The sequence below is a fragment of the Hemicordylus capensis genome, chromosome 2 (genome assembly GCF_027244095.1).
Source record: "Hemicordylus capensis ecotype Gifberg chromosome 2, rHemCap1.1.pri, whole genome shotgun sequence".
NCBI classification, from domain to species: Eukaryota; Metazoa; Chordata; class Lepidosauria; order Squamata; family Cordylidae; genus Hemicordylus; species Hemicordylus capensis.
In genome coordinates, this window is record NC_069658.1 from 216,497,889 (window position 1) to 216,511,102 (window position 13,214).

The 13,214-nt window shown below is 47.8% G+C and overlaps 1 protein-coding gene across 4 annotated transcripts in view; it reads right to left on the reverse strand.

The window, feature by feature from the left end:
* The window catches only part of CELF5 (CUGBP Elav-like family member 5), a 136,415-nt gene extending 123,584 nt beyond the window's left edge, over positions 1–12,831 (reverse strand). The window contains exon 1 of one of the 4 annotated variants that reach the window (XM_053293994.1): positions 12,758–12,831. In XM_053293994.1, the coding sequence (XP_053149969.1) occupies positions 12,758–12,794 (37 nt within the window). In that variant the 5' untranslated portion in view covers positions 12,795–12,831. Of the gene's footprint in view, positions 1–1,355; positions 1,676–12,757 lie in introns of those variants that run through there. The other 3 variants (XM_053293991.1, XM_053293992.1, XM_053293993.1) reach the window with 3 other exon arrangements.
* Positions 12,832–13,214: the final 383 nt, after the last annotated feature.

The following is a 13,214-nucleotide window of genomic DNA, read 5'->3' on the forward strand; positions in this document are numbered from 1 at the left end:
ATGTATTTTCCAGCGTTGGCCTATCCATGTTTCCAGTGCATGCATACATACAGACACACAGTCATGCAAGCAATGTGTTGAAGAGATCCTAACTCCAGACTCCCTGGGGAATTGACAAGGCAGGGCTTCCTGAGTGGCAAATGCCATTCCCAAGTGGTCCTAAGCCCCACCACCTCTCTGTTCAGGAATCTAAAACCTAGGGAGCAATTGCACTCCACTCTTAGGAGGCCTGAGCCCCCACAGCCACAGGGAGATGACTCAAAAGCCAGCATTTTTGCAGATTTTTATAAACACGTAACTGCATTCAAGGATTTAAAGTTGCCACGGCCAATTCTGCAAGATGCTTAAAGGAATGAGAGTGGTGGGGTGGGTGGGTGGCTGGAGTGCTGTTTATGGCCCCGAAAAATAGATTGATAAAGCGGGGGTGCAGGGCGGATGGGGGGGGGGCAGAGAGAAGAAAAGAAGGAATGTTAAGGAGGGAGGGAAAGATCAGAGGAAGATTGAAAGGGAAATCGCAAAACAATGGAAAGAGGCAAAGAGAAAAGCAGGGAGAGATCGGGCTGGAGGGAACCAAAGGAGATATGAAAATAGATGGGGAGGGGGGAAAGAGGGTGCCTGGGAGGGAGAGGGAGGGAAGCAGCATCGGATTGAGGGTTTTCATGGCCCTAAAGGTGCAAGAGGCCAAGCACACAAATGGAGGATTCTCCTCTATGCTGCCCCATGCAAAGTGGGTTGGGATTTGGGGCCTTTTGCCAGCCTGGCAGGGGTAGGGGGCAGCCTGCCCTCCCCAGACTTTGGAGCTGGCAAGGGGGCAAAGGAGGGAAGAGCATTGCAGGTTGCAGTGAAAGGGGGGGTTAATAGGGAGGGGGAAACGGAAAGAGGGTGCATTTGCTGATAAGGAAAACTGCGGCGGGGGGGGAGAAGGGGGAAGGGTGGACAAAAGGGAAAGAAGTGAAGGCTTAAAAAGAGGGCGGGTTGGCAAAAATATTGCTAAGGACTGGGGTGGAGGGGAGGGAAAATGAGGAATGCACAGGGAAGGAAATGGGGCTGGGGTGGGGTGGAGAGAAATAACTGGGAAGGGGGGTGCATAAGAAAAAGAGGGTGGGTGGGAAAGAGGGGTGCTTAGAAAAATAAAATAAAAGGAGTCACTGGGAATTAGACAATAAATAAATAATAATTAGGAAATGGGATGAGCAAAGCAAGAGGGGTGGGTGTGCGAGAGAGAAAGGGAGAACCGTGAAGGGGGGGAATAAAGGGATTGGTGGAAGGAGGGATGGAGAGGGAAAACAGATATGGGAGGGAGGGAGGGAAAGAGGCTAGGGAGGAGATGGGGAGCCTGACACCCCAAACCTCACCCTTGTGCATGCCGGTGTAGCGGTCCTTCAGCACCGTGAGCTCATAGATCTGGCCGAACTGCTCGAAGAGGGGCTTCAGGTCCTTCTCCTCCAGGTTCCGGGGGATCTGGCCCACAAAGAGCTTGATTGCATCCAGGTCCTTCATGCCCTCGGGCTCAGAGCCGCCGCCGCCACCACCACTCATGGGGGAGGCGTGGGGCGGCTGCTGGGACTGCTGCGCCTGCTGCCTGGGCTCGCTCGCCGGGAGTCTGGCCATCCCCCGAGCCCCAGCGCCGGCTGCGCAGCCGAGGATGCTGCGAGGGAAGGAGATGCAGGAGGCTGAGGCCCCAGCATCAGGACCACAAGGCGGCTGCTAGGCAGCGACACCTGCTGGCCGAGGCTGGGAACTGCAGGCTGGTTAGGAACGTAGGAAGCTGCCTCCTACCGAGTCCGACCATTGGTTCATCTAGCTCAGTACTGGCTACACTGACCGGCAGCAGCTCTCAAGAGCTCTAGATGGGCGTTTCCCAGCCCATCTTGGAGACTCTTCCAGGGACCCTGGGCATGCAAAGCAGAAGCTCTATCACTGAGCTATGCCAGAGCAGAGAGGGAGATAAGCCATATTTCCCAATGGCAGAGGAATATGGGAGTAAAAAGGGATGACCGCCTAGGATCTTGGGGTCATGGTGGACAGCTCGTTGAAAGTGTCGACTCACTGTGCAGAAGCTGTGGAAAAGGCCAATTCCATGCTAGGGATCATTAGGAAGGGGGTTGAAAATAAAATGGCTAACATTATAATGCCCTTATACAAAACTATGGTGCGACCACACTTGGAGTACTGCGTACAATTCTGGTCACCACAGCTAAGAAAAGGACATTGTTTAAACTGGAAAAGGTGCAGAAGAGGGCAACCAAGATGATCAGGGGCCTCGAGCACCTTTCTTATGAGGCAAGGCTACAACACCTGGGCTTTTTAGTTTAGAAAAAAGGTGACTGAAGGGAGACATGATAGGGGTCTATAAAATCATGCATGGTTTGGAGAAATTGGAGAGAGGGAAATTCTTCTCCCTTCTCCCATCACAATAGAACCAGGGGTCATCCCATGAAATTGATTGCCGGGAAATCTAGGACCAACAAACGGAAGTACTTTTTCACACAACGCATAATCCACTTGTGGAATTCTCTGCCACAGGATGTGGTGACAGCCACCAAGCTGGATGGCTTTAAGAAGGGTTTGGATAACTTCATGGAGGAGAGGTCTATCAACGGCTACTAGTTGGAGGGCTGTGGGCCACCTCCAGCCTCAAAGGCAGGATGCCTCTGAGTACCAGTTGCCGGGGAGTAACAGCAGGAGAGAGGGCATGCCCTCAACTCCTGCCTGTGGTTTCCAGTGGCATCTGGTGGGCCACTGTGCAAAACAGGATGCTGGACTAGATGGGCTTCTTTGGGCCTGATCCAGCAGAGCTGTTCTTATGTTCTTATGAGCAGGGCTGCACAACTTCAGCCCTCCAGCTGTCGGACTTCAGCGTCCATCATCCCTGCATACTGGCCACTGTGACTGGGAGTTGTGGTCCAACAGCTGGATGATGGGAGTTGTGGATGATGGGAGTTGGGGATGATGGGAGTTGTGGTCCAACAGCTGGAGGACCAAAATTGTGTGTCCCTGACCTTGGAGGAGGTTGGGGAGGACCAAGGATTTCCGTGCTGCAGCAGAGCAAAACCGGATCACCATTGGGGACAGGCTGTAGCTCAGCAGTGGAGTGCCTGCTTTGCACGCAGAAGGTCCTAGGTCCAATTCCCAGAAGCTTCGTCAGGAAGAGCTGGGGAAGGCCCATCTGAAATCTGGGAGAGCTGCTGCCAGTCAGTGTTGGCTGTACTGAGCTAGATGAAGCAAGGGTCTGACAGAGTCTGAAGCTCTGCCTGTTTCAGCAGCCTCTTTTAGACATCCGCATGCCTTTTCTGTGAAGTCCCCAAGCAGGGCATGAGGGCAATCAACAGTCCCCAGGCGCGTAACTATGATAGGGCAAGGGGAGACAGTTGTCTGGGGGCCCCACTGCCTGGAGGGGCACCCCAGGGGCACCTCATGTGACTCCCCATTGCCCCCTGCCCAGCCCCATAGCCTCTCAGCCACTTGCCCTCTTCGCCGTCTCTCCTGCTTGTTCTGCTGGCCCGCAGTGGAAGCAGCAGGCAAGCTGCAAAGAGCTCCTTTTCTCCCGCCTCTCAGCTGATCGGCGGGTGGGCGGGGCTTCCACGGAGGCCTCCGTGTAGGCCGCAGTGAAGCCTGAACTCGAGTAGGGCCCAAGCCAGCCAGGAAGGAGGAGGCAGCCAGAGTGTTCTCTGCAGCAGAAGACCCCTTGCTGCCCTGCTTAACCCAGACCAGCATTTGCCAGGTAGAGTGTGGTTACCTTTCCCGCCCCCCCCCCCATATATAGGGATCTGCTTGCCATAGGGCTTGGATATGGGGGGGGGAGGGACCGAGAAGTCTCTGAATATTTATTTTGAAACAGCTTGGAAAATTTGCTGACTTAAAAAAACTATCTAAAAAGTCCTATAAGTGGCTTGTTTCATGGCAGAAAATTGCAAAAACTTCTGGAACAGTATTTTATTAATTTTATTTATTCATTCATTCATTTATAAATGCACTTATGTTCAAGTTGTTTTGCAACCCAGAAGGTCTGAGTGAGAACTGTGAAGCATGTGTGGTGCTTTTATTTTATTTTATTTTTCTTGTGTGTGAACTGCTCCCCAATAACTTGCAGGGACTTCAGGGTAAATCTGGCCAACATGTGGATGCAGCACCTCCATTCCAGAGGAGATGTGTCTTAAAGGGCTTTAAAAGCCTCCTGTGAAAAACCTCCTGCAATCAAACTTGACTGAATTTGTTCAGAATTCTGAGAAAACAAACATAGGTTCACCCTGCATGGTTGAAAGTCTCCTTGGCTAATCTGCAGCGAGGGGCCCATTTTAATAATTCATCTTTCTAGTGTGTTCTAGGCATTAAAAGTAATACAAATGTATAGTACTCAATGTATATCACTATATATTGTGACGTGTGTGTGTGTATTCAGTGAAATGTATTTGCAGGCAGCATACTTATTTTGGAATATCAGACTTAAATCCTTGGGGGCCTGGGGTGTGCGGAGGCCCTGGACTTTGAGGCGCTGGGGGCCCATTTTAAAATCTTGTCTCTGGGCCCACTCCAACCTTGCTACGCCCCTGACAGTCCCTTTCTATCCCCATCCTCTACTATACAGTGACATACTTCGTCTGTACATGGAGGCTCATTTAGCATATGATCTTCTTTTTTGTTTAGCCCCCAAAGAACAGAGGAAGCTGCCTTCTACCATTGGTCCATCTAGCTCTGTAGCAATAGCAATAGCAATAGCAATAGCACTTACATTTATATCCCGCTCTATAGCTGGAAGCTCTCTAAGCGGTTTACAATGATTTAGCATATTGCCCCCCAACATTCTGGGTACTCATTTTACCGACCTTGGAAGGATGGAAGGCTGAGTCAGCCTTGAGCCCCTGGTCAGGATCGAACTTGTAACCTTCTGGTTACAGGGCGGCAGTTTTACCACTGCGCCACCAGGGGCTCCTTGTACTATCTACACGGACTGGCAGTGGCTACTCCAAGGTTGCAGGCAGGACTCTTTCTCAGCCCTAACTTGGAGATGCTGCCAGGGAGGGAACATGGAACCTTCTGCAGGCAAACATGCAGATGCTTTTCCCAGAGTGGCCTCATCCCCTGAGAACAGAATAGAATAGAATAGAATAGACTTTATTACAATCATAGATCAGACAATACAACAAAAACATTACATAAGACTAGAGCGTGTAATACAAACAATGTAGCAAAACCTAGCCACATTGAAAGTGATCTCTTTGCAAAAGTTAGATAACAAAATCTCTAAATAAAATTCATCAGAGTGACCTGGAAACTTCCCCAAACCCATCCCCTGAGTGTGGAATATCTTCCAGTGCTCACACATGTAGTCTCCAATTCAAATGCAAACCAGGGTGGACCCTGCTTGGACCCAAGGGGCCAATTCGTGCTTGCTGCCACAAGGCCTGCTCCCCTCCCTAGTCAATGGTGTGTGGCGTCTTAGAATGCAAGGTTTCCCCTTCCCCACCTCAACAAGGCCTGAGACGATAGTTGATGACTTGCCTAGCCTGAGCCTTTAAGGAGGCCAGGGCCCTTTACTCCAAACAGTGGGTAGGAGGGAGAGAAAAACTGATCCAAGCGGGAAATCAAAGACCTGACAAAGAGGGATATGAATTTGAAAACCACCCCGTTCCCTGCAGTTCTCTCCATCTGCCAAAATACTCCAAGCAGGGACACTCTTACTCCTGGACAGGGTGGATTTGATTTAAATCAAATCGATTTAAATCACAATTTAAATCACTAGTCAGTAAGACTAGATTTAAATCATGTTTTTTTACATAAAGACTCATTCTTGCTGGTATAATCTTAATATTTACAACCAGATGAAGGTTTCATTTTTGGTCCTCTTCTAGATAGAAAAATTGCCCAAAATAATCTTACAGAAACCTCTGGAAGAGCATGACATTGTGAATGGATTAATGGAATTTATTTACCAAAAAAGTTAAACATTGCATATATACTGCCTCATGCTACATAATTAAAAACTAATCTTTATTTCATGATGAATAACCTTTGGACTATAATGTATCTTAAATAGAAAACTATCTTTAGATAGATTTTTTCCTCAAAAAGCATTTTATTTTTAAAAAAACTGTTTTAAATTTAAACAGGGAGAGGAGAGCTGGTATTGTGGTAGCAAGCACGACTTGTCCCCTTAGCTAAGCAGGGTCCACCTTGGTTGCATATGAAAGGGAGACTACATGTGTGAGCACTGTAAGAGATTCCCCTTCGGAGATGGAGCCCCTCTGGGAAGAGCATCTAGGTTCCAAGTTCCCTCCCTGGCAGCATCTCCAAGATAGGGCTGAGAGAGATTCCTGCCTGCAACCTTGGAGAAGCTGCTGCCAGTCTGAAGCCAATACTGAGCTAGATGGACCAATGGTCTGACTCAGTATATGGCAGCTTCCTATGTTCCTATGTAAATTTAAAAAAATCTGATTTAAATTAAAAAAAATCTAATTTCAATAAAAAATCTGATATAAATAAAAAAAATCTCATTTAAATTTTAAAAATCCAATTTTTTTAAAAAAATTAAACCATTGATTTTTATCCACCCTGCCTCTGGACCTTGGGGCCGAAGTCCAGGGCCTTCACACCTCCTGGGGGCCCCCAAATCCTCTTTAGTCTGTCCTCCTGGGTGGTGTGGTCACCGCTGGCCTGCACTGCACCAGGCAGCCAAGTGTGATTGTGAGTGACCTGTGCCGGGTGATTTAGAGACAGGGGAGTGGGGAAAGAAATAGGCGGGATGGAAACACATTAAGTTGTGTGTTGAAATGTTTCTGCTAGTGTATATTTGCACAACTATACCAGCTTTATATTCTTACATTCTTCAGTTGCTGTTTGTGTCCTCAAGAATCCACGAGTTAAAAATATTGTGAGTGTAACAGTGTGTGTGTGGGGGGGGGGCAGAGGCGTAACTATAGGGGGGGCAGGGGGGGCACATGCCCCGGGCGCCATCTTTTCTGGTCACGTGGGGGGGGGCCGCCATGAACAATTAAAAAAAATTTTTTTTTAATTTTTTGTTAATACAAATGTTTCCTGCTCAGTGCAGCAGTGCTGCAGCAGTCAAGGGACCGCGTCGGTACCCCCTTCTCCACGAGCGGTCCCTTCCGCGCCGCCTGCGGCCCCCCATTGCTTTGCTGGCGCCTGGCGGCCAGTCAGTGGCCTGGCTTGGCGGCGGCGGCGGGCGCTTGTGAGGAAAAACCTAAGTATAATGTAGTATGTTGGGGGGGGCGGGGGGGCCATTTCAGTGCTTGCCCCGGGCGCCGTTTTCCCTAGTTACGCCTCTGCGGGGGTGTGTGTTTGATGCTTAACTTGCAGAGCGGGGGCCCCTCCAAAGGTCTTTAGGTCCAGGGTCCCAAATTACCTAGGTGCATCTCTATTTCCTTCTCTTCCCCGCTTCACAAATATGCCATTTTTTAATGGCCGTGATTTCAGCCTTGGGTCCCTATATGTTGCTGGACTACAACTTCCATCATCCCATTGTGGCTGGGGATGATGGGAGCTGCTGCCCAACTGATGGACCATGGGATTTGTAGTTCAGCCATATCGGGGGTGGGGGGGAAGTGTGTCAGAGCGGGCTGTGGAGAATGCATGGATTTCGTTACAAGCACGGTCTGCACTGACTGGCAGCAGCACGCTGGCATTCCAAACGGGGGTCTTTCCCAGCCCTACCTGGGGATGCTGCCAGGGACCAAGCCTGGGACCTCCTGAATGCATAGTGGGGCTCTACCACCAAGCTATGGATGCTCCTTGTGAAAATAAGCTACCGGCTTCTACCAAGTGTGACTGGTCCATCTAACTTGGCCAGGTGTTCAGGTGAGTCTTCTCAGCCCTACCTAGAGATGCTGCCAGGGATCAAACCTGGGATGTTCTACAATCAAAGCAGTTGTAGCCTCTTTAGAAACTTTAACTAAGACGTATACCCCACTGCCTTGCCTTAATAGTGGTTTAGGTGTAGATTGGTCTACAGCAGGGGTTCCCAAACTAGGGTCCTTCAGATCTTGAACTATTTATTTATTTTATTAATTTATTTAACACATTTTAATACTGCCCAAAAATGCAAGTTCTCTGGGCGGTTTACAAGGCAATAAAAACAACCAATAAAAAAGATTAACACATTTCAACAACTAAAATTTAAACCTGTAATAAAAACAATAAAACTGTACTAAAAACAATAAAAACAACCAATAAAAAGATTAACACATTTCAACAATTAAAATTTAAAACTAATAGTTTTAAAACTATTTAAACACAATTAAAATAATGTCTAATTAAAAGCCTGGGTGAACAAATGCATCCTATCTTGGAGATGCTGCCATGGAGGGAACTTGGAACCTTCTGTTCTTCCCAGAGCGGATCCATCCCCTAAGGGGAATATCTTACAGTGATCACATTTCTAGTCTCCCATTCACATGCAACCAGGGCAGACCCTGCTTAGCTAAGGGGACAAGTCATGCTTGCTACCACAAGACCAGCTCTCCTCAACTTCATTGTAAGTAGCGGTGACTAAGAATTTCTTGATGGCTGGAATAATTGCCTTCAAGCTTTGCCACTGATCCATAGCAAGGGAGATCCCTATGTGCAGGAGCGGGGGAAGTCACTCATATAGTTCATATGGTGTGGAGAAAGTGGATAGAGAGAACTTCTTCTCCCTCTCCCATCACACTAGAACCAGGGGTCATCCCATGAAATTGACTGGCAGGAAATTTAGGACCGACAAACGGAGGTACTTTTTCACACAATGCATAATCCACTTGTGGAATTCTCTGCCACCAGATGTGGTGATAGCCAACAGCCTGGATGGCTTTAAGAGGGGTTTAGAGGGCAGGTCTATCAATGGCTTCTGGGCTACAGGCCACCTCCAGTCAGGAGGCAGGAGGCCTTTAAATCCCAACTGCAGGGGAGTAACAGCAGGAGAGAGGGCATGCCCTCAACTCCTGCCTGTGGCTTCCAGCGGCATCTGGTGGGCCACTGTGCGAAACAGGATGCTGGACTAGATGGACTTCCTTGGGCCTGATCCAGCTGGACTGTTCTTATGTTCTTATGTCTGACTAGGTTAAAATTACAAGGAAGCGGATTAGGCTACAATGTCTTAATTGTAATTGTAGGCGTTGTTGGACAGTGGAACCACCTGCCTTATGCTGTGGTTGCCTCTCTTTCACTAGAGGTTTTCAGACAGGCTGCATGGCCACATCATGAGGATACTGCAGCAGATTCTTGCTCTAATTGGACTAGAAGACCTCCAACTCTAAAATGCGATGATTCTATTAATCCCAAGGAAGCAGATTCAGGCTAGACACTAGGAAGAATTTCCTGACTGTAAAAGGTGTTGGACCGTGGAACACTCTGCCTCATGCTGTGACAAGCTTTCCTTAGAGGTTTTCAGACAGAGGCTGGGTGGCCAACAGTCAGGGATGCAGCAGCAGTTTCCTGCACAGAGCAGGGGGTTGGACTAGAAGACCTCCAGAGTCCCCTCCAAGTCTAACATTCCATGATTTGAGTAAGGGAAAAATATTGCGGCTGGGTTCAGGTTCTGGGCAGTGAGCAAAGAATCGTTACAGAGGTTGGTCCTCTGTGGTCGCAAAAAGGCTTGCACAACACCACATAGGGCAGGTTGGCTAAGAATAAGGATGGTGGGCTAATAAGGTTGATGGGCTAGCAGCTTCAGAGGCTTGGATTGCAAGCCTCAATTACAGGAGGGGGGGGAGGCAGAATGGAGGACGGTGCCCTATCGCCACCTAGTGGCCTCTCTTCCCAGATTTCTTACCTTTCCTCCCAGGTTGCATATCTCCAGCTTTATTCATGGAGAATTCCAGGACTTTCCCCTTAAACAGGGAGACGCAGAAATAATGCAGCAGCTTTCCTATCTAGGGGGCTGGGGAGTGGAAACACAGAGCTAGTTTTCATCCATGAGGCATTTAACAGAGGGTTAAACACACAATCATGCCCAAACGTTGGGGTCCTCCAGACCAAAGGGCCACTCTGACACATTGTGTAGACCAGGGCTGCTCAACTTCGGCCCTTCCACAGACGTTGGCCTACAATTCCCATAATCCCTGGCTACTGGCTACTGTGGCTGGGGATTATGAGAGTTGTGGTTCAAAAACAGCAGGGGGGCCAAAGCCAAGCAGGCCCGTAGAGCTTCAGATTGGAACTTGGGTGACCCAGGTTCAAATCCGCACAGCCCTGACACTCACTGAGTGATCTCACTCACTCAGCCTAACCAGTGTTCCCTCTAATTTTTTTTTCCATCTGTGTGGAATGAGTTTTATTCTGGGCAGCAATATCAAGGCAGTGGGTGTCCATGTACATTCAGAGGGGGCCTTCTTGGTTCTGTTACAAGGGGGCACTACTGACCCCCTTTGGGATCTTGTAGGTGTGGTGATAAACCAGGTAGTTTCCCAGGAAAGTCACACCCACACAGGTGTGAGAATCCAGTTAAAATATATATTTTTAATATTGACTCCCGAGTGGGGCTTGAATCAAATAGGCATGCAGGGCATTCTCACATGACGCAGAACATGCACAATAGAAAACCGTGTCTGGGCTGTATCATTTCACCTCTGCTTTGTTACATGGGTGATTTAAAGGGGTATTTAAAGGGGCATGCAGTACTACGTGTCCCATGCTACAAAGTGGGGGAAAGGGAAGCAGGGAAGGGATGGCAGGGGAGAAAAGGGACAGGCACCATCTCAGAGATCCATAGAGACCCTGGGGACAGCTAGACACGAGATCCGAATAAGTCTGGGTCCGGAACACACATTGGGGTCAGTAGGGAGAGCAGGAGGACAGAGACAGACTAAGCTGGGTAGAATCCAAGCAGAATCGGGGAGAGGGGGAAGGTAGAGTCAGTGAAGAGCTCCAGAGAAGAAGCAGAGAGAAGGACAGGACAGACCCGAATGATTTTGAGTAGAGATGGAGGGAAGGGACGGTCCAAAGGAACCAGCATAAGGGCGGGAGAGAGCAAGAGACAAGCCTGACTAAGTTTGGGGAAAGAAGGGAGCGCAGGTTGGTTAAAACCTAGACCCTTTTCAGACTGACTTTCGGGTGGTCTATGGGGTGGAGACTGCCTTGGTCGGCCTGATGGATGATCTCCAATTGTGAATTGACAGAGGGAATGTGACTCTGTTGGTCCTTCTGGACCTCTCGGCGGCTTTCAGTACTATCAACCATAGTATCCTTTTGGAGCGTCTGAGAGGGTTGGGAGTGGGGGGCACTGCTTTGCAGTGGTTCCGCTCCTACCTTTCAGGCAGGTTACAGATGGTGTCCCTTGGAGACTGCTGTTCTTCAAAATCTGAACTTCTGCATGGTGTCCCTCAGGGCTCCATATTGTCTCCGATGTTGTTTAACGTCTACCTGAAACCGCTGGGAGAAATCAGCAGGCCCACCACCACCATCCTCTGCCTTTTTTTTTTTTTTTTTGCCCCGAACTCTCTCCCAATGCCAGGAACTCTCGCGAGAGTTCCGCCACCAAATCCTGGGCACGCATGCCGGCTAAGAGAATTAAATATATAGATTATATTATAAGTTGAGGCATCGGCGATACCATGCACATATTCACACTTCAGTTCTCTTCACAAAGATCCTTTATTGCACCAAGGTTTTATAAAAGTCAGTACGAATCAATTAAAAACATGTCAGCATACATGCCATCATCCATTCACAATCAAGCACAAAAAAAGACCTCTTCTGCTCCCCAGCTGTTAAATTCCTTAACCAAGTAACACTCTGTTCTGTGACTGGCGGAGAGATAATGAGGGGAAAGGGAGGGGGCCAGGGGTGGGAGTCACCTGGTTTTTCTCAGCAGCTAATGAATCTTATAGCACCAACTAATTGCTTCTCGAGCCTGACATCTGGTTTTAACTTTTCTGTAAATAATGCTTCCTTTATTTTCCCTTTTTGTCAATTCCTTGCAATCCCCCAGACAGATACTTTAGTAGGCACTACGTTGCATTCATGCTTTTTTCTCATACACACTGACCAGGGCTTTGTTCTCTGTGCATTACACCTCATATCCGCTAGATGTACTCTATATCTATCTTTCAGTGGTCTACTAGATTCTCCTATATAAAATGAAGTAACACTTAAACATCGCACCTTTCTTTCTACAATTTCCTTCCCCCTGTTCACAAATTTCACAATCTAGTGCATCACATCTCCTATCATACAATCTGGAGTTCACTATTTTTATTTTATTTTTAATGTTATTGGTGCTGTGCAAACCACATTCTCTTTAATTCCTTATCTTTCCAAGATTCCTTGGAAATTCCTTGTCATTCCTTGTCTTTCCAAGACTCTTCTTTTCACCCAAGCTTTCTCAGCTTCCTAAATTGTGGGGTTTTTAATTTCTAGGTTATTTTAAAATTCAAAACCCAATTTTGGGGGTTTTAATCATTGTAATTGTTTGTTGTTTTAAAATGTCTTTAAATTGTTGTTATGTTGTTTTTTTAATTTGTTTTACCTCTTTAGTGTTTTAGTGGTGTGTTTTAATTGTAAACCGCCCTGAGCTATTTTGGAGGGGTGGTATACAAATCAAATAAATAAAGAATAAAATAAATAAAAATATTCTGGATTATCTTAAGCCCTGGTCAAGCCAGGCTAGGCACCTCTGTGAGGGGTGCCAAGGGCAATGTACAAACAGACCAAAAACGAACCTCCATTACAATTCAACCTGAGCTGGATCTAAAATTAATTGAGCTGACATCAAAAAACATGTGTGTATACGTACACCTTAGGGGGGAAAATGAGCCTGACTTACCTTGCAGGGTTGTTGTGAAGATAAAATGAGGTGGCATGAATACCACTTTGATTTTGTTTTTAAATTCTAGGGCTCTCCATGGTTTCCTTTGGCCATGACAAACTCTAAAGGACACAAAAGGGGGGTGAGAGTTGATTTGATCCACTTTTTCATAGCAACTATGTACTATTTAGTCTTTAAATCCTGACTGATGTAGTAGTCAGAATCAGTCGGCGGTTGCAGGCAGCTGGGGGAGTCAGTCATGTGACTTGCCTCTGGGGGGCCCCCCCAAGGCAGTGGATCCCCAGACAACTGTCTCCCCTTATCCTATCATAGTTACGCCCCTGCACAGGCAATATGGAAGCAATCGTAGAATTTAGTGGTGATGGATGCTCTCAACACTGCTCCTCAGCATAATCTGGGGATCTGCTCCAATAAATAGCACCTTCAAGTACTGGAAAATGGGGCAGTCTGCAGT